The following is a 21,589-nucleotide window of genomic DNA, read 5'->3' on the forward strand; positions in this document are numbered from 1 at the left end:
TTGCTCTCCCTGCTTTGACCCTTGCTGGCTGGTCTGCAATGCCTGAGGCAACAGCTTCAGTCACTTACTGACACAACAAGAATAATGATGCCAGTTAAGATATTTGCTCTGTGTTCAGTCAAAGCCTTCTGGAAAAAGGGGACTGTTCTTAGAGCTGCCCCAAGGATTTTTAAAGCTGGATGAGACCATTATACCAGAGATATCTGGTGATAAACATAATGCAGGCCAAAAAAATTGCCCAGTGCTTAAGAGCTCCAAACCACGACTCTTCAGAATAGCGTCCAATAAGAGAGCTGAACAGGCCCCATGAATGATGACAGAGCAACCTCAGATGTTCGGGTTCCCAAAAATCCTTGTAAAGGTCCTGCATTGACAGTAGCCACTTCTACCTGTGGCATTCACCAAGTGATTATGTTACCCAGCCAAGAGCCTTACAACAGCAAGAAAAAGCAGCGAGTTTGCAGGCAGTCTCTCCTTTACTGAACGAGTTCACTGAAAATTAACTTTACCCATTATCGACACCGAGAAGACCTTTCTCTCCTTCCCCCAATACCAGCTATCAACTTTTTAGGTTTTCAAGACAGATCAAAGAACTTCCCCAGAACTATTAGGACCTTCACAGATACAGAGATTTTGAAAATAGAGACAAGTGTGACCACGGCCAAATCTGGCTCCCCATTAAAACCAGTTCAGGAAGAAAGGTACTGGACAGTTAGCTTAATGCCCAATCTAATCTGTCTCACCCTGAACAGCACAACCAACAAAATAAACCAAAAGCACAACAGTTTGATTTTGACATTGCCTGCAGAGTTAAATTAAAGGGTTGATCACAGAGCTCCTCATATCCAGAAGATTTTTGCTGCTATGAAAAGCAGGAAACCATATTTGGTCTCCTAAAAGGAGTCCATATGGAATGTCAAAGTTGCGCACATAAAATACTCTCAAATTTTGCGAACCTTTTACTGCTGCTCAGGGTACACAAGCAGTCACAAGAATTGGAAATACTCATAAGGATTTAAAAGAAGACTGTGTGTTAAAACAAAAATATAAATCACAAAACCAGAATGTGAGAACATAAATCATCTCCTACAAACAGACTCTCAAAGGAAAAAATGGCAAACCAGATATCATCTCTCCCATATAACGGAAGAAAATCAGGAGAACATCTTTTGATCCCTGATGAATTAGAATTTTGCTAATGACTAAGATTCCTCTATAATGGGAGGTTGCCTTTATAGCTTCTTCCCTTGCCCGGGCCTCTTTTTGGAGAATTTATGTGGCAGTAGGGGCTAAAAGAAGCAAAAATACTTCAGCAGTTCTTTTTAGCTGGGCATCTTAAGGTCTTCCTAAAGCTCTCTGCTGTACCAAAAATCTGGTTTACATACTTGTAAAACTATTCTTAATGTCAAGAATAACACTTGATTTTCAACACATAGCAACATATTTTACACAGGAAAAATAATGGGAGAGATAATGGCAACATCCACTTCCGGCCTGGCAGTGGAACGACCAAAGAGAAACAGAGCCTAGAGCTGGTGATGGTCCCCCACTCACTCTGCTGAGGAAGGCACTGTGCTCCACTACTGCCTGCACTAGAATGCATTCTGTTATCCCACACCAGGTTTCAATTATTCATCTCTTACTCAACTTCAGATTTACTTGTTTAAAAGGATATAATTTTAACAATAAATCTCATGAACAGTGTTAATTAAAAGCTAAACCTTGCCCTGAGCTGGACTTCCAAAGTCTATGAGAATGTTCACAGTCCATTTATTTATTCCAGCATTGTGTCATTTATTAAATTACAGTAAATTAAAAACACAGTGACAGACCAATAGCTAAAATAAGCAAGGCTCGTTGCATCTCACTTACAAAGATTGCCACACTCGAGCTGTGATGGACTGCCAAGAAAAGTGAATTTAAAAGTAAGGGTCTCTCAGTTCAAAAACATCCTATCATGAACATGAAGTGTTTCAACCTCAGAGATGCCAGCAGCCTGGCATTCCCAAGTTAATCACAACTGCTTGATGCAATACTGGAAAAAGGGACTGTACTCTCAAAGCACAACTCTGGACCATTTAGAGCTGAAAAAGCATTGGCAACACAACTAAGTTGCCTCAGATATTAAAAGGAAATCGATGAAGATGCTCAAAAGCCTCAGGAGCATCTACCAGCCAGAAGAGGGGCAGCTTTACACTAGCCAGAGATTCTGGGAAGACTTCCGACTTATTGCTAATTACAGCAAACGCAGCTCTGCTGTCCAGCAGCAGCAAAATGCATCAAATGCCCATATGCGTCCTGAACAAAGGAAGAACTCACTTGGAATTTCAATATTTAATTGTTGGCTGACAGTTACTTCTAAACTACCACATTTTCACTTCTGATTACCATCTTCCCTCTTGCTGCCAGTTGCTCAGCTGTGAGATATCACTAGCCCTCCATAGCTACTCAGGGGAACTCTGTGCTTCTACTCCTCCTAAAAAAAGCAAAGGGCACACACATCAAAACTGGGAACTGTTTTTTCTATTTGCAGAAGAGCTTTAAATGTAGGAAGAGAAAAATATTCAAGACACTAGAATAGTTAAGTCAGCGGTCAGAAGCAAAGATCCACCTAGTGCTATTCTGTGGCCTTTTGAAAGCATTTCATGACACAAATCCATTTCCCTGACAGTCAACTAGGAAGTAAATGACCACCTGTCATTCTAGGTGGAACACACTGAAAGCAGAACTCAACGTGATGCTCTCTACACTCAGCTTGTTCTGGAGAAAAAGAGATATCTCCATCATGCTACAAATTTTCACTAAATTCATAGAGAGATAATGTATTTTAAAAAGAAAAAGATCAAAACATATGGAATGAATAATTAACATATAAAATTGAAAACAAAAACATACAGAATGCTTGTTACTTATACAGCACATCAAACATTTCAAAGTAAACAAAGCAATTACAAAGATGCTTCCTTTTATTTGAAGCCAAGTTAATTTTGAGAAGAGATGTTCAACCATGATAACTGACCTCTTACAGGAAAAACTGGTAGAGGCAAAAACTATTGTAAATACAGTGCAGACTCCACAGTGCTCAGATACACAGTAACTCCATAAAGGTGTCACAGATCAGAGCAATATTCACTGTACAATTAAGACAATCCCTCTACATGAGGGAGAAAGGTGAGGTAACAGAAGTTTTGCAAAAGAAACAGATCTCATCTTAGTTCTAAGACTGATTTTGTTGTTTTTTCATCATTTGGTCAAGCTTCTGGCTTCTTCTAGAGCACGCTCTGTGTACACTTACCTTCGAAGGCAGAATCCAAATTCAACTAAAAGAAAACGAAACACCTCTCCAAGTTACATATTCCACAAACGTTCAAAGGTATGGATGCTGAGCTGGTGAGACAGGATGGTACATTTTATTTGGCTGCTGCTACAAACACAGCGACAGCATTACAACACAGCACTCTTTCAAGTCAAAAAGGTGACTTACCACTCACTTTGTAGCTCAGAGCAGTAATAAGCACATGTATAGATAATTTTTTCTGCAAGCGGGATGAAAACTTAAAAGCTTCAAGAATTGTCTGAAAATATTCAAACTCCTTTCAATTTGCAGTGAGAGAAGGTCAGGAAAACACCCACCTGATCTCACCAGTTCGACTGAGTCTGGACTAATCCCTTGTGGGTTTTTCCAGATGTCCGACTATCTCAAGAACTTCAACGATTAGCGGTTTCGTAACATGTTCATCATTATAAGAAAAAGTACCTGGCAAGCTGTTTTATATTAGCCAAACATACCTAGTGCATAATGTTCTGTTACAAAAGCTGGTACCAAGTCTAAGGAGAATAAAGAGAACACCACTACAACCAACAGACTCTCCTAGGAGAACATCAAGACTCACGTGCCCTTACTGTATGCTTCATACTTTATAGGATGTCCATCAGCCCAGCCTTGTCACCACACTTTGCAATTCATTCCACTACCCTGGCATTCTTTTGTTACCCAACAATCCTTACACATATGTTATCACCTTTACATCCCTGTTTTTAAACCAAAGTCTTCAGGTAGAACAATCCTATCATCACACACTCACAATCTGTTCAATATCAGACAAAAGCTCTATGGAAGACAGTGGTAAAGTCACTTTAATTGAAAATACTTTAACATAGCAAGTGTCATAGCAACTTTTCTATAGCACTAGGGCTAAAGGAATTGCTTAGATGAAAACAAAACACGATCATAGAATCATAGAAAGATTTGGGATGGAAAGGACCTTAAAGATCATCTAGTTCCAACCTCCCTGCCCTGGGAAGAGACACCTTCCACTAGACCAGGTTGTTCAAAGCCTCATCCAGCCTGGCCTTACACACTTCCAGGGGTAGGATACTCACGACTTGTTCCAGTGCCTCACCACCTCATAGTAAAAACTTTCTTCCTATTATCTCTAGACCTCCCCTCTTTCAGCTTAAAACTATTAAACCTCATCCTATCTCTGCACTTCCTGATAAAGAGCGCCTCCCCAGCTTTCCTGGAAGCTCCCTTTAAGTACTGGAAGGCTGCTATAAGGTCTCCCCAAAGCCTTCTTTTCCCCAGGTTGAACAATTCCAACTCTCTCAGCCTGTCCTCATATTGGAGGTGCTCCAGCCCTTTGATCATCTTCATGGCCTCCTCCGGGCTAAGTCTAACAGATCTATGTCCTTCCTGTGCTGAGGACTCCAGAACTGAATGCAGGACTCCAGAGGAGGTCTCACAAGAGCAGAGTAGAGCGGGAGAATCCCTCACCCTGCTGCTCACATTTCTTTTGATGCAGCCCAGGATACAGCTGGCTTTCTGGGTTGTGTGTGCACAGTCCCAGCTCATGTTGAGCTTCTCATCCGCCAACACACCCAAGTTCTTCTCTTCAGGGCTACTCTCAACTCCATTCTCCACCGAGCCTGTGTTTGTGCTTGGGATTGCCCCATCCCAGGTGCAGGACTTTGCACCTAGCCTTACATTAATATATAAATAATATACTAAAATTGTATATTATATATGTATAAATTACATAAGTATATATAAAATATAAAAAATACTAAAATACTAACTTGCGGCCTCTGCCTAACCCAAGTTAATCTATGCACCACTGGAAGCATTGCCATTGTTTTTTAAAATAATGGTAGTTACATAGTTACAAAAATTTAAGGAAATGAGGAAAGGCAATGATGTTACTGTTAGACCTTATTAGGGTCCACTTTTGCTCTCAGGTCCTAAGCCCTAATTCTGCACTCAAAAGTTTGTCAGCTGCGGTAATGAAAAAGAGCACTTTTCCCTACATATGCCATTCCTTTTTTATCTAGGTATGGTTAAGAGACAGAAGAATACAAAGAAAGGTTCTTTTCAAAGTGGAATTACTCCAATAAGAAGAGAGTAAACACTAGACATGATTCTAAAAGGGCCCTGTAGAATTTCTCATTCTCTGCATCATCTCAAGCAGCTTCATTTCTCCTGATCAGGCTTCTGAGGCCCTTCTGATGGGATTTTGAGAAGTGCTCAGCTCACCCAAGTAAACATGGTAAGAGCTAAAGGTCCTTGTGAATTTTGAAAACAAGACCACACAGATCACAAAAATCATTATTTCTCCAGCATGTACGCTCAGCACCAAAGTGTACCATTTCCCTGAATGTGCAGCCATCACATTCTGTATTGACCAGCCACAATGTGGGCATATTCAGGCAGCACATTCAGGAGGGATTGTGCCACTGCCTTCAGAGGCGGACAAAATAGCTACCTCCTAAGAGGAATGCTCTCACTGTGAATCTGAAAGTGCATATCCTTCCAAAGATAATCTCAAGTTCTAAGAGTAAGAAAAGCATACCCGCAGTATTTCCCGTCTCTGGAGGGAATGTGCAATGAAGCTATAAAGTTGCCGAACATTTTCCTTGCTTATCTCTGATCTTTCAACTTCCCACAGCCTGCTGCTGTGCTCCAACACAGAGCTTCACCACTCTCTTTCCCAGATTGTCATGGAGCAGATGTATAGCCCTCTGCTGCAGATAGAACAGAGCATCTGGGAAGAGGACAAGAGGACGCACAACTGACACCCCTTGGAGGAAAGGAGCAGGAAGTCACAGGAAGCCATTGTGAAGTATCAGTTTCAACATATGACCTGACCAGTTTGAAAAAAAACTTTTTAATAAAATGCAGGCTTCCACCAGGGCCTCTACTAATTGTTTTCACAAGAACTCATCTAGTTATGAAACTTTGCCATTGCATATTGGGATAGCTAAGTCCTAACGTAAACCTAGTACCAAATATCTGTTACTGAGTGAAAGCATGGCTCAGTACAACACAACGCAGAACAGAGCAGCAGCAGCAGTTATAAAAAACAAGCAACAGCTGCACAAAGTTACCAGCACTTTTGCTCGATCTCTTTAGGAGGAGTGCGTTTTGCCTCTACATATGGTGACTTGACTCAAATTTTTTTCTAAACCTTCCCTGACACCTAGGCCAGACAGATTTCCTTTCCCTTCAACGCTCCCAAAGCACCATGAGCATGCCCAGGCTCCCTGCCTCCAGCGCGACTACAGAAAGGTCTGGGTGGGTTATGCCATGCCTGGACCAGTGCTACTAAACTGGCATGTAATTGTCCTGATCCAGCAGACAGGGACGTGCTTCCCAGGCCTTGCCAACATCAGTGATACAAGATACTTCCTGCCAGAGATAGTTTTTTGTTGTTCTTCAGCCTCCTGTGAAGGTGCTCTGTAGCACCTCACTGATCAAACACAACCAGAGCCTCTGTACAGCTCTCTGAAGGGATTTTGTTAGAAGAGGATATCAAGTACAATTACCCTATGGAACTCGGTAGAAGGAACAAAGCAGACTTGACCTAAGCTTTCTTCTGCTTTAGAGCCTGTTTCATGCCTTCGGCATGAACTCCAGCTAATGACTTGTTGGCATACATTAGAAAAGGCCTAGCATTATACACAGCACTGTGGAAACACATTACTGGCCCCATAATTAATTTGCACTTGTCAGTTCATCCCCTGTGGAAGGGACGTGGCTCTCTGCTCCTGTTGGTCATTATTTTGTCAGGAATCTTATCTAACTAATTGTCTTCCAGATTTGTGTCTATCCCAGCAATATGCACCATGGGACTCTTTTCACAAATCACCAGCCATTTCCTTTCACATACCGTTCTGCAGATTGACTTGGAAACAGTGGCACTCCAATGTCTCCACTTCAGGAGGAGATCCTGAAAAGCAATCTTCCTCACTACGGGATGCTGGCATGGAAGTATGCTGACAAGCCTGCGTTATTGCTTTCCCTCTCTAAAGGGTTCCTTTTCTAAAGCTACTACTTTTTCCCAAGCTGTCTGAGTTTGGCAAAGCACCATTTTCAATATCACACTGCAGTAGATAGAAGAACTTGCATATACTTGCAAGTTTACATTCTATTCCCAAGAGGGCCTAAAAGCACTTTACTAGTAAATAATAATAATATTTAGAGCTTTATTGATACATAACACAGTGCTATCTATTCAAGCTGAAATTAATCCATTTTTCCTCTGAGCAAAATTCACAGTCTTTCTATGCATTCTGTCATTTCAGCCCAATTAAAAGTCATCAAATGTGACCAAGCTTCTCGCATGCCACACTCCTGGCAAGGGGGGGAAATGATTCTGCTTGCAGACAGAAACAATTACAACTTCTTCTGCAGCACCTGACCAAACAGATTTTTACACCAAATGTAAAACTTCAGGAATCTGAGAGTGCTCTTCATTCATCATAAAGTACATAAAACTGCGATCACCAAACCCACAGAAGTAACCTTCAGCTAATATCAGAATTTTGTTATCATTTCACTTATTGTTTCATTTATAAATGAGCAGATTCACTGACTTTCAATATCTCCATGATAAGAATGAAAAAGAAACCAGAGTGGAAGAAACCCTACAAAGTAACTTAACTGTTCAACTGCTGCTCCAGCCTCAACCCAAAGTTTCTTTAAGCTCTGCCTTGGGGAGTTGGCTCCACAGCCACCCAGTGCTGCTCCACCTTTACCAACAGAAACTGTTTCCTACCCATCACCAGACTGAGATTTCACATGAACCTTCCCTCTGCTTGCCAGTGCAAAGGAATATTATAAGACAATAGTCCCGGTTTGCTGTTTTTTAAAAGCAGAAACTTGGATGAAAGAGAGCATCTTAACAATAAAATAACCTCATTTTATATTCATTTAAGTGTTTCAATACCTGGGAGTCACTGTCAAAACACAAGCTGCTTTACCACTGTTACGCCTCCACCTACACCAGGCTGGGTGTGAGACATCCCAGCTTTGCCAAGGCCAGCCCTGACACAAGCTGCCTCATTTTTTTTTGGGTTCAGGGAGTAATTTCAGCAGGGAAGTGCCAGCACACGTTACCCGGGTACCTACAGGAACATGAGCACATCACACCAAAACAGGAGATAAAACTCATGACTTTGCAAACAAAAACAACTACAGCTCAGGGTCCACTAGATTACTAAAAACTGCTTCATAAGATACAAAATTTCCAAAACATACACAACTTTGTGAACATAAAATTTGCAACTGAGGATGATGAGTTTTTTTCCAAGGGCTTAGAGAAGGAAAGCTTTACGCTTTTTATTTTGTATTAGTTAACTTTCCAGATATTTCTGGCATGCAAGACAATCGCTCTGTGGAAAGCAGCTGCATTTAGTTAGAGACTTTTTAAAAGAGTTTTCAACTCTGAGGTGCTCTTTTGAGTCTCAGAAGACTGCTGCATTTCTACATGTTTCCAAAGTGGTATCTAGTGTCACACCTCAGGGAAGCATTTTTTTGCCTTCTGCCTTTGCCTAGACTTAGGTATTTGTATTTAAAATCCATACACAAGCTTTAAAACTCTCCCCTGCCCAATCTCATTTGCAAGGCTTTAAGTTAAAGTTCCTGTATGTACATAATCAACACACCAGTTTCAGTAGATGTTAACTACAGAAAGAAAGAAATGATGTCCTGAAAATAATTCACCGATACTTCAAGCAACTTTTGTCAAGAAAGCCAAGATTACAATTGTGTTAAGTCAAATAGTGACACCTATTCTCATCCTCTTACAAACTTACAGCAACAAAAGCATTTTGTTTGTTTGCAAACTCGTAAGTGAATACCAGCTGAAATAGCAGCCCATTAACCTATGGACAAAACAATTAATCAATTGGGGCATTACAGGGACTAATCAAGAGCTGTGGAACTTCATCTGACAAGAAGCAACTTTCAACAGTACCCCTTATAATCTGAAACATAAATTAGAGATCTGTGGTTTCACTATAAGCTTTTAAAATGCTTTTATACTATTCACGCTTCTTTCATCATGACTCCTTACAATGTTACATGATACGAAATAACAAAGCTTAAGTGGTAATACCCATAGTCAGATACTGCTAAGAATGAAAAAATATCCAAGTTAGAGAGTTCCTGTCATTTCCATTCCAATTAACTTTGTGGTTTTATTCAGAATGCTTGGGCCAGCCCATAAGCACCCTTGGGAAGAGCACACATTAAAGAGGGCATGAATGTACAAAGGAAAATGCGCTTTTTGTTTTGTTTTGTGCTCTACAAGGAAAGGTCATTGACAAAAAGGAAGCAGCAGGAGACAGGGGGAAAAGTGAAAAGACAAAAAAGAGCTTTTGGAAGGCAACACGGCAAAACAGTTTCGCTCACTTGACAATATCTCAACTAAATGGACAACTTGATAATAATCCCCCCGAAAGAGATGTGACAATAGCTGCACAGGTTCCTGCCCTCCAAGCAGATATCCATCTGACTTGTGAGTAAGCTGATGCAGCTCAGTAGGATGTGAAGCCGTTTGAGCACATCTGTATACATTTACTGGATCAGTGTCAAACAGGGAAGTCTCTGGAGTGGGAGTCATGTCTTCACAGATGTTTGGACCAAGTGCAGCACAATAAGGCTCTGATCCTTCTGGACTTCAGGGAGCCAACAGCCCAAACTACTCTTCAATATTTTCGTTATGTTAGACCATCAGATCTCAGACTTTTTTGGTAGAAGAAGTTAGGCTACTACTAGAAATGGACTTTCATTTCACCTTATTTGACGAGCCTGGTTAAAAAATAGTCTTTTACTTATTTAGTGGCCCATATTCTTTCATTTTTTAACAATGTTAGGATAAAAGCGTAGGGATTGAAGGGTACTGTATGGTTGGCTGGGTTTCTAATGCAGCAAAATCTATTCACTCAGCCATTACAGTAATCTTTAAGAAAGTTGCAAAGCACTTTATAGTAGGGGGTTTGTTTGTTTTAATTAGTGTTTAATTAGATGTATAGACTCCCTTATTCTTCTACAAAATCTAGATCCTCTGCAAGTTTGGGAGAAAACGTTGTATGTGGTTGCAACATATGTGATAGATGTCTATCTAGAAATAAATAACATAAACCTCTTGATCCACACATGAGTCAACACTAAGTTTTTGCCAAAGATACTAGTTAAAATGCAGGAACTATTTCACTGTGGAAAGTAATTGTGCATAATTACTATATTAATAGTCATACACAAAGGTGAATTCATATAACAAAAGATAATTCCCAGCAGAATTCACAGTAAACAAAAAATGGCCAGTTTTCTCCTTCTCGGTTGCTTTATGTTTGGGAGGGTTTATTTCCCTCCAGGCTCTTATAAACCCGCAAAATTTCATATTATAACCCTAAAGTTCTGAAATTAACTGAAAAGCAGGAAAAAAGATGGCTTGTCTTTTTTCCCCCTTAAAAACACAACTATTTATGAAGAACATACAGCATTCCCTGGAGACAGTAGAAAACAACATTTGAAAATTTTCCCATTGAGATGTCATGGAGAATTCCTACCCTAAGCCAGGCCATCATCCAGCCATTGATTCCACACTAGGAGACTCCTGCGTCCAACAAAGTCGCACTGTAATATTTGGAAGCCATTCAAAGAGAGCCACTATCTAATACAGTCCCGGGAAATGGCATCATTAGGGACACACTCAAGCATAGGGAGAAATTCAGGCACAGGCATACAGCAAGAGTGTTGTATCCATTAGCTACAACAGTACTGGCAATCTGGTTTAGAGGTTTTATAACCACAGCTTTTTCAGTTCTGAACTGCTAAGTATCCAAACTCATCAGCTTTATCTCTTCGGTTCTCACTTTTCCCTTTCTTTAACTACTAAGTATGGCCATACCATTAACCAGAACTTTTCAGAAGTGGCTTGTGATTTAAGTACCCCCATAAAATACCTTGAAGGACACTGCGTTCATGAATATCCACCTCTTACTGAAATTCTCATGCAGGCGTCCAAAAGCACTGCTCACTTTTTTACTGACTTGGCCTTGGAAATTTGTCTCTCTTGCCTAATTCCATCTAGGTCCCTTTATGCATGTGCTACGCCTTAAACCTTAGGCATTTGCAAGAGGCTGAAATCAAAACCCTAATAAAACAGAGATCGCAAAATAAATATACTCATTAAAGATAAATCAAACAGGCTTTCTTTAAGGTTGACGTTTAAGAATGAAATCAAATAAACCTTCTTGGAAGACTGCAAGGGCGATGAGATGGCAAAACACCCCCAAAGCCGGAGCTGAAGGACAAGCCATCCCTGCTACACCGCCTCGGGAACCGCAAATCTCCTATCAAAAGCGGGACCGCCTGGGAATGGTTACACTTCGCTAATAACTCGGCCAAACACTCGGAAGGGGTTTTTTACGAAGCAATTAAACACAGACCGAGTATAAAACTCGGAGTTCGTTAACGGGAAGGGAGATGGGGGGGGGGAAGCCGAGCTCCCGGGCGGGCGGAGGGGCAGCGCCGAGCCCCGCAGAGCCCCGGGCGGGACGGGGAGCCCCACGTCCAGACACCAGGCGGGCGGCACCGAGGCCGGCTCGCTCCCGCTGTCCCCTTCCTCCCCGGTCCGCCCCGTCCCGCGGCCCCGAAGCCGCGCGGAGCCCCGCACGCCCCTACCTTGCGTGGCGTCCCCCAGCTCCGCCCGGCTGCCCGCGCGCAGCAGCAGGAGCAGCGGGAGCAGCACGAGGCTCCCGTCCCCGCCGCCCGGCTGCTGCATTCCTGAACCGGCGCCGCGCTACTCCCACATCCACCCGAGCCGTCCCGCGCTCTCCCGGCGGGGCGGCCGCCGCCTGCGCCGCTCGCAGCCCCTCGCTTGTCACTTTCCGCCGCGCGCAGCCCGGCCCCGGCCGAGCCCCCCCCACCCCCGGCCCCGCCGCAGCCCGGCCCCGCAGCGCCCCCTGCCGCCGCGCCTCACTGCCCGCCGCGGCACCGCGTGGCCGAGGCGCCTTCGGTCCCAGCCCGGCTCACGCCTTCCCCTTTCAGAGCAGGTGGATTTAGGAAGGCACCCGCTGAGGTTACTGTCCCTTCCGCTCCCCGCTCCCTTTTACAGGTCCCTGCAGGACTGTGGCACCTAGGGGGAAACCGCTTCTCCAGACAAAGTCTGGTTTAGTTACTTGCTAGTTCTGTTCCTCATCTTCCCAGGTCTCTTAATGGTCTTCCCCCACCGCGCACCAGAGCCAGAATGCTTTGTGGGCACGCTTCCCTGAGGAAGCTCCTCAGCCACAAAAGCAAAGGGTGCCATGCAAGTAGGGAAGGGGTGCAGTCAGAGAACCATAAAGTAGTTTGGGTTGGAAGGGACCTTAAAGACACTATAGTTCCAACCCTCCTGCAGGGACACCTCCCACTGGATCAGGCTGCCCAAAGCCCCATCCAACCTGGCCTTGGACACCTCCAGGGACAGGGGCAGCCACATCTGCCCTGGGCAACCTGTGCCAGTGCCTCACCACTCTCCTAGTGAAGAAATTCATCCTTGTGTCTTGTCTAAATCTGCCCCTCTCCAGTTTATAGCAATTGCCCCTCATCCTACCACTGTAAGCCTTTGTGAACCGTCCCTCCCCAGCTTTTTTGTAGGCCCCCTTCAGGTATTGGAAGGTTCCTATAATTCTCCTCAGAGCCTTCTCCAGGCTGAACAACCCCAACTCTCTCAGCCTGTCAATCCCCATCTTAAGGTACCCAACTCACACCTGCAAGCACAGGTCAGCCTGTACCTGCCCCCATCCCGAAGCCTCACAGAGGGCTCATAGCAATGGGGCAGGGAGTGCCTGGGAGGTGGTGGAGGGACAGCATCCATGCCGTTTGCCTCCTGTACCTCGGAAGGGCATCACTTGCTGTCCAGAAGTGGCCGTGGCTATGGGGAGGGCAGTTGATTGGTTTAACATCATTTAAAGTCTGCTCCACTGAGCTCTGTGGATGTAGTATTCTACTGTAGACTGTTACTGTTGAAACAAAGTAAAGAAACTGAGAACTGGCGGTGTGGAAAAATGATTCCTCAAATGTTCCTCATGTGTGGGTTGATGGTCAAGAGCTTTGAATTTTCCCTTCACAGTGCTTCACGTTTATTCGACCTCTTCTATATTTCCTGGCAGTCAGGCTCTCAGAAGTCCAGTTTGCATCTTAGGAATAATTTTTCAACCCTCTCTACCTTAGTGAAATCAATATTCATTGTACTAATTTCTCCTAGTTCAGCTTTTATACAGAAAAATAAAGTCAACCTACCTGAAAAGGAGTCAAGTGTAGCTACTGCCTAAGATCATATCGATGTCTAGAGCAGCATTGTAACCCTGCTCTCATTCCACCATTCTCCAGCACATCTCACCCCAGGGTGGGGACCATCCTCACAGCTGTGGCCTCGTTCAGCCCATCACACAGCACCCACAAACAAACTCCAAATAGCTGAGCTTTGTGGGCAGGAGAGTTGCAGTTCCCTCCTGCCAATGCATAATACCAGTTCACCATGCATCGTATCTCAGTGGTATCTAAGGTCAGGCAGATTCAGTAGTGGATAGCACTGTTTTGCTGGAGTTGAAGGACGCTGCCAAAGCTGGATGAAGCTGCTAGAAGGAATAACTACTTTCCATTCAGGAGAATGGCCACATTCCTGGGATGCTTCAATTATGTTTAGGATTTCAATAGTCAGCAACTGTTTAATAACAAGTTCATAAGCAGAGTGGAAACAAGGACAAGATTAAAGGAATTTCCTTCTCACTTCCTGCTAGATCAGATCCCACCCCTCTTAGGCTTGCTTTCTGCCATATGAATCTTATATTTCTTGTCAGATGCTAATAGAGTTTCAGGAGGCAAAACGAACCCAGATAAGCATCTGGCTTCGTGTTAGGGAAGTAGATTGAGGTCTGAAACCACCTCCTCAGATACACAAACATTCCTCCTCAGACTGAGGACAACAACAAGAGATCATCCACTTCCTAGTGAAAACTGCCCAATATACAAACATGGATTAAATGGAAGAGGCAAGGCAAGCCAAGCTCTCCTGTCCTGGGATAGGATCTGGATGTGACACACAGAAGGGACCTGGGTACCTGTGTATGCAGCATGGGGTGGTATAATTTCTGCAGCATTAGACAAAGTAGCTCTTTGTTTGAGGTGTGTGACTCTTTGCCATCTTGCTCCAGAATGCCTTAGGATGCAGTTTCACCACTGGCTGAAGACAGCCACACTACCACCTCACTCTACTTTCCCAATACGTTCTTTCTGTCAGCTCTAGTAGTTGTGCAGCCACACAGGACCTGCCCGTTCAGCAGCAGTACGAGCATAGGCCAGCTTAAGCCCACCACAAAGCTAAGTCCCTCCATACCAGCCAGGTCTGATTCAAACCAGGGTTGGGAAGGACCTACATCTTTGGCTTCCTCAGGCAGCTACCTGGTGTTCCCAGGCCTGCCCATTGTTTCTGACACTAAGAACCAGGAGCTGAGACAGTTTAAGGGCTAAGCTGAGTGGAGATATTTCTGCCAATTTTGGTCCTTGAACCACCTTTTTCCAAGGGTACAGTAAATGTTCTTTGGTCCTTGAGGGACAGAGAGCCGAAGGATGCCACAGCCAGCAGAACAGAGGCCTCACCATCCAGAGCCTGTCCCAGTTACACCCAAGCAAGGTGAACAAGGCAGGTCCAGGTTCAGTCAAACATCTAGATCATCAGGCAAACTTGTTATGGTGAGGCAAGTCCAAGTTCAAGCTGAGAAATCAAGCACAGGTCAGAGTCCATAGCAATAAAACAGGTCTGAGGTTAAGCAGGGAAGTCAGTCCATACATCCATGTCTGGACCAGCAGAAAAGCATATAGACAGAAGAATGATGAAATCACAGGCTACTAATCCTCTCTCCTCTACCCCCCCAACCCAACAACACAGCTCAGGTAGGGGCTAAGGCTGGCCCAGGGCTGAGCTTAAATAGAGCCCCTGGGCAAGGGTGGGGTTGGGAGGCCACAGATGAAGCTGGTCATTCATTAAGAGCTACAAGTGCCCTCAGGCACTGGACACTTATCATTTGGATATAGGAATACTGGAGCTGAATACCAGTGAGAAGGTCAGGCTGTGCAGCTGGGGTAGGATTTCTGCAGCACCAGCCCAGACTTGCCTGCCCTGATCCTCTAAGGTGACATTTCAAGTTACTTCTCAGCTGATCTAACAACAAGCTGCCCACAACAAAAAAAATCTCTTTTGTTTCTTCTGTGTTTGTCCAGGCAAGTCCATTCAGCCAACTGGTCCTGCGGAAAACTAACCCTCTGATGGGAAAAGAGTAATGTTTCTCCAGATCAGCCAGCTGGGTCCTCTCCCCGCACAGCTGCTGGGGTGTTAGATCCAGCAAAGGTGAGTGGAAACCTTGTTCAGGGATGGTGTAGGAGCAGTTGAACCACTGCTTTTGGCAGCAACCTGCCATTAGACTTGTTTAGCTGTAACACAAAATTCTTTCCTTAATCTCTCTGTTTGTTGTGTAATGAAGCAAGATGTCCATAAGGTCCAGATACTTCTGAGCTGGGCACTGGGATAACCCAGAGAGTGCCTAAGGGTACAAAAGAAGTCTATGGCAGATGGGGGAAACTAAATGCAGATTCTCCAAGTCTTCACTTAGCTTCTAAGTGTTGGATATATGCAGTGTGAAAGGATAACTCATTTATAATTAAAAAAAAATTAAACCACTTATTTTTAGCTGCAGATCCACCAAAGTGTATGCAATTAGCAAATATAAATCACTTCCTGGCTTGAAGACTGTTCAGCACAGCACATAAATGAAAGTTAAAACATACGTTTTGGGAATACATGGTACATCTGCTCTCAATCTGCAGCATTTTTAAATCAATACAAATATTCTCCCTACTTTTCCTTTAACATGCTGCAGTCGGTCATACCACAGCGGAAGAACTAAAAATATATTAAACAAAGGAACTAGAGTGGACTCAGCCCTAAACACCATAAAATTAACAGCACAGAGCGTTCATAACAATCTGATGGCAAAAAGTAGTTGAGGTAAGGATAAGCGCTGGCTTGGGAGGACAAATTAGAGTTTCTCCTATATGGATAAAGCTTCAGAAGGTGACTCTGGGGAGAAGAATCAACTGTTTGATGCATGTCTACATATTTTAAAACAACGAAAGGCTTGTAGTCAATATCTTTGTGGAATTAGTCCCCGCAGGGAAAATGTATTACACACAAAACTTTATTATTCTTTTTTTTTAATGAAAAGATAGCAAAGAAGCTGACTGTCTGGGAATGATTTGTAAGTACAATAAACCTCACAAGAGGATGATAAGCAGAATGTTGTAAGAGAATAGTGTCAGAAGTACAGCAAAATAAAAAAGAAACATTACACATTTGCAGTTACTCATGTGTGTTCTTAAGTATAATGTTCCATTATAAAAGAATCCTTGTTTTCCTTTCCACCTTTCACTAATACTCCTATTAATCTATACCAGACTCTTTCGTTCAGCCATTTAAGGCCATATAAGTCATCCTTCACCCATTTGAAATTCAACTAGAGTTAAACCAGTGCATCAAGGCTTCCAGAGTGCAACCTGGAGGTGAGGTTAGAACTATCCATGGATTCCTAGAATCTGTGCATGCATGGAAAGACCATGTGTAAATCTGATTTCACCACTGATTTTTACATGTGACTTAACATGGAAAACAACAGTTGCTGGTACTTTTTAAATATGTCAGTTCTTTAGAATAGGGATTGTGTGAACGTAAAGACATTGTCTCACTTGATGCATCCTTCGTTTTCTAGATGAGTTTTCAGGAGCAAGTGCAGTACAAATAATAACATGTTTCTTTACAAGGAATGGGAGATATGAGTGTAAATTTTCTTGAAGTCTTAAAAAAATCAGCCACTGTGTACAGTGTACAAGAAAGGCATATATCCTGCTATGTGATTTCTTCCAGCAAGTTAGATATCTTGTAAAAGTCTATTGCAGACAGCTTAAGAAATACAGATATTGGGCAATATGCCTGTGAAAAACTTTATATGATCATGTAGCAAAAGCTTTCCCTTTTGTTCATAATTGCATGATGAAATGGTTGATAAACCTGGTGATCATGACAGAACACTGGTAAGCAATTAAGGCTGATTTCAGTATTTGTGTTTTCAGCAGCAGTAAGAAAAGGCACAAAAGACAGGGAGGTAACGTATTGCACTTGGTGCATTGTTTTAGTTAAGAGTAAAATCCAGTGCTGAGCCTTGTCAGGATGTTTCCTGATGTACCTTTCACTGCCCAAGTCAGGCATGTCACCTGCCGCTTAAGGTACGTCCATAGGCAGTAGGATACACATCCCCTCCTTAGGCCTCTTTATTTTGAAGACAATGGCTTAGGCTGGTGAGTAGGTGTATTTGTGACAGACTTTGCACCAGCTCTGTCTCCTTCAAAGGCTGAAATTTTTTCTTTGCTGTTAGAGGAAAGAAAAGGACTGGATAGCCTTAGGGAATGGTGGAAGAGAGCACCACCAGGGGTCAGAGGACAGGCTGTAGCCCTGGGGAATGGCAGAGGGACTATCAGGAGGTTCAGTACAATCTTGTTCAGATAATCTAGTTCAGTCTGTGATCTGGGAGTACTTTGAAAATTGGCAGGAGACTGTGGAAAAGATAAAAGGAAAAGCCTTGAAATAGACCACAATTCTTTCCCTTTCATATGTGTATTACACTGGAATTTTATACATATGGCAGAAGGACTCTGTTCTTTATGTTCTTGAATTACATACCTCCATAACATGTAATGTTACTCTTCTGGAAAAATGAGGGTGATAGAATGGGACACAAACACTGGCAACTACTTAATAACATATGCAAGTATTGGCATGCTCATCATGCATTGTTTTTGTTGTTGTTATTACTTCAGTTTAGTAACTCTGTGTTGGCACCCCAGCATTTCATTAAATTTGATATCCATTGTGTTGGGCACTTGCAAAGCATTAATCTAACAACCACATGTGGCACAGAGCAGGATGGACAAGAGGAGAAATGTATAACAGCGATGCTTCCGAATAGTCACACAGGCTGGTTATTTACATTTCATATGCTGAGCTTTGCAGTTATCCTTTGGGAGGAAAGAGTTGCAATCATTTTGTCTCTTACTTTCTCATTAGCCCAGAAGTGAGTCTTGAAAAGAAGGCACTGGATTTACAACTTAGTTCAGTCATGACGAGGTTGTACTTTTGCAGAATATCTCAGATAATTTCTCCTTAACTTCCTTAACTTTCTCCTTAATTCCTAAACTCCTCCTTAACTTCAAAGGGGCCATGATTCCTCTTGCAGTTCATCTGCATTTTCTAAAAGGAATCAATTAATCCACTCCTCAAAAATCTGATTCAATCAACAGGTTATTAAGGCAATAGTTTGGAAAACAACTGATATTACACTCAACTATCTTAATCCCTGACTTCATGCCATTTGCAGGTATTCCCAGCCCAGCTTGTAGTAAGTAGCCCTGCCCAGAAGGCCCATGGCAGTCATAAGCATGAACAGGAGATTTCACCACCTTCCTAAACAATATCATTTTTGTTGCCAGGCATGTAAAGTGATAAAATACTTCAGTCATTAGAGGAAGAATGTCACCATTTTTGCAGAGGAAAAATAGATTCAACAATTCTTGGTTTGACAGACTAATAAGAAGGCCAGTACACTTGCCATTACAATTCATTTACTTGTAAGTCTATATGGGGATTTTGTTAGGGATTTGGCATCTTAAAGAGGTTTTTATTCCAACAACATTTCAACTCACCTTTAAGACTTTCAATTAAGACAAACTGAACTAGAGATCCATTGGTGGAATTTGCATGGAAGTTAGCAGGGGGTTGGCAAAGCCATGGTAGCAGGTTTTAGGTATCAGGTTTATAGTCTTGTATCGTACTATCTAACATCTCGTATTTTCCACTCATTTTGCATGTAAAACTTTTATTGATATCAGCATGAGTGTAGCACGCCACTAAAACGGAGAGTATGCCCCTAGGACATAAAATGATGTAAGGTACCCCGTTTAGTTATAACAATTTGGCTGCACTAAATCTTGATGCTGAATGTTTGGTTTAGTTCCCCCATAAGCTTTGTCTCCTGGATTTATATATTTTGGCTCCTTTTATTTTGACTCTAGTGGCTAAATTTGCAATGGGCTTAAGTGAATGCAATTCCAGTCACCCTAGCAGCAAATTTGCAGCACAGTGGGTATTTCTTGTTATATAAATAAGAGGCCTCATCTGGCAAGATGCTGAGTGGATTGACTTGGTCAGGTTTCTGCGAGATCTGAGAGTGCTCAGCACCTCGAGGGAGAAATACCAGACCTTGCAGCAACTGAACCTCCACACAGCGTGTCTGTGGTCATTTTCTATAGCCCTTTGTCTGAATCAGAGTACACAATACATTTGGTTATCATCTTTTTAGTCACACACACAAAGGCGAAAATATTTATTTCCCTGGCTCTTAGAAAATCACACCTCTATCTGCAACAAGAATTACATAAATTATGAGGATGATGGAGGATTTTTCCCTTTATAGCTCTGTGAAACTTAGCTTTCATTCACATGGGTGTGGGGTTTTCAATAAAGCTGTATTTCAATAAGGGCTTCAGTGGGATTTTTTAATTCTTTTGCTCTATTTAGAGATTTTTTTTTTAAATCCATTTCAATTCCAGTGAAAATGTCTCTGATCTGATAAAGGAGATGAAGTCACTGCCTAGGCTAACTATTTTATTTCCATAAGGTTTGAAAGTTTTGCTCCCTGCAGTGTTTTGGAGCCCAGGAGTATTCATCTGTTTTGTAAAAGGAAAGTTCTATGGAGCAACATTTGGTCACTGTTGTCTGAATTTCATTATTCTGTTCTCCAGACTAGCAGAGGGGAAAAGTGCAAGTTAGCTGGGTCACAGTCTGAAATGTGAGAGCAGTCAACTTTTTCTGAAGTTTACGGGAATGAAAGGAAATCTAATACTGTTCAAAGGAGAGATTTAAAGTTGCATCATGTGAAAACAATTGGAGAAGTTTAATCCCGAGGTCTTGGGTTATTTGGTAACTTACATGACCATTTGTCAGCCTGCAAAAGCTGAAGTTGGCTTTGCCTCTGTTAACAGTTGGCCTCTGTTTTGGAGTGGTATTGCAATGCCGAAGGAACAAATACAAGTTATATTGGTTTTATAGACCACTATTAGTTCTCTTCTTTATCCTTTCAGCTCATGCCATGTCTGCTTGTCTCCTCTGGGTCACCAGCACAGATCTCCCACCAATCTCAGTAACACGTGCTGACAAGCCTTTCATGTAAAAGAGACTACAGAGCTTGACAGCTTCTTAGACTTTAGAAATGCTGAATACATATCTATAATTTAACCTTTACCTCTCAGACTGTTTCAGGTTTCATACATTTCATTGTATGTGGAATAAAAGCAATGGGACCCTGGGATGTAACTGAATACTTAATGTTACTTAATGTTTCTAGTGTATCGTTTATGCTAGAAGATGTTGATTAAAATGTTCTTTACATTTATATTAGTTTCTGTGGAGTAAATGGAACTGAAAATCTACAGAGCTTTAAATGCATAAAAATAAAGATTTTTCCAGAGTGTTCCATCACAAATTTCATCAAATAACCCTTCTTACAAGGTAAACTACACCTCCCTATGTCATCTCCTTCTCCTACCACTGATACATGCTGTCTGGTTTTGGCATTCACCCCAGCGTCTTCTGTTTGGCCATCGCTCAAGTTACTCTGCACAGATTTAAAATAATACTAATCATTATTAATGGAAAAAAAAGAAAAGGGTCAAGATAAAGAAAACTTCCTTTTGAAGCACATTTCACATGCTTTTAAATATTGTTTTGAGGGAGGTGAGTCCCACAACAAGACTAACGTCTAAGACCTCTGGGGTTTGCATGGGTATGGGGTATCACTGATCCATGCAGCTGACAGGAGTGCATGAAGCTCGGGGAATAGTACTGCATACATAGCACAAACATCCTTGCTTCTGCTTCTGGGTTAAATATTCCCAGTTGCTCAGTGGTTCTGGAGTGCCCTGGTGCATCCACGCTGGGGGCTTTTGCCCACTTTCTGTGCTGGGCAAGTACCAAGCTGCTCCCATCAGGCTGCTGCATGCTCACACGAGCTTTGTTTTCAGTCACTGATGAGCTTCTTTCTCTTTGTTTCCCAGTGTGATTCATTCACAAGTTGCTTATACCAGCTCTGAAATTTGGGCGTTATGTCCTTTTTTCCACAGTTAGCGCTTCATTGCTTTGGCGTTCCTTGCCGTGCACAATCA

General features: G+C 42.5%; 1 protein-coding gene across 2 annotated transcripts in view; it reads right to left on the reverse strand.

Annotated features, from left to right (window-relative positions):
- ROR1 (receptor tyrosine kinase like orphan receptor 1) overlaps positions 1-12,175 on the reverse strand; it is a 171,127-nt gene extending 158,952 nt beyond the window's left edge. For both annotated transcript variants that reach the window (XM_054073434.1, XM_054073429.1), the window contains exon 1: positions 11,966-12,175. In XM_054073434.1, the coding sequence (XP_053929409.1) occupies positions 11,966-12,065 (100 nt within the window). In that variant the 5' untranslated portion in view covers positions 12,066-12,175. The remainder of the gene's footprint in view (positions 1-11,965) is intronic.
- Between the last annotated feature and the right edge of the window lie 9,414 nt (positions 12,176-21,589).

This window comes from Cuculus canorus, chromosome 8 (genome assembly GCF_017976375.1).
Source record: "Cuculus canorus isolate bCucCan1 chromosome 8, bCucCan1.pri, whole genome shotgun sequence".
NCBI classification, from domain to species: domain Eukaryota; kingdom Metazoa; phylum Chordata; class Aves; order Cuculiformes; family Cuculidae; genus Cuculus; species Cuculus canorus.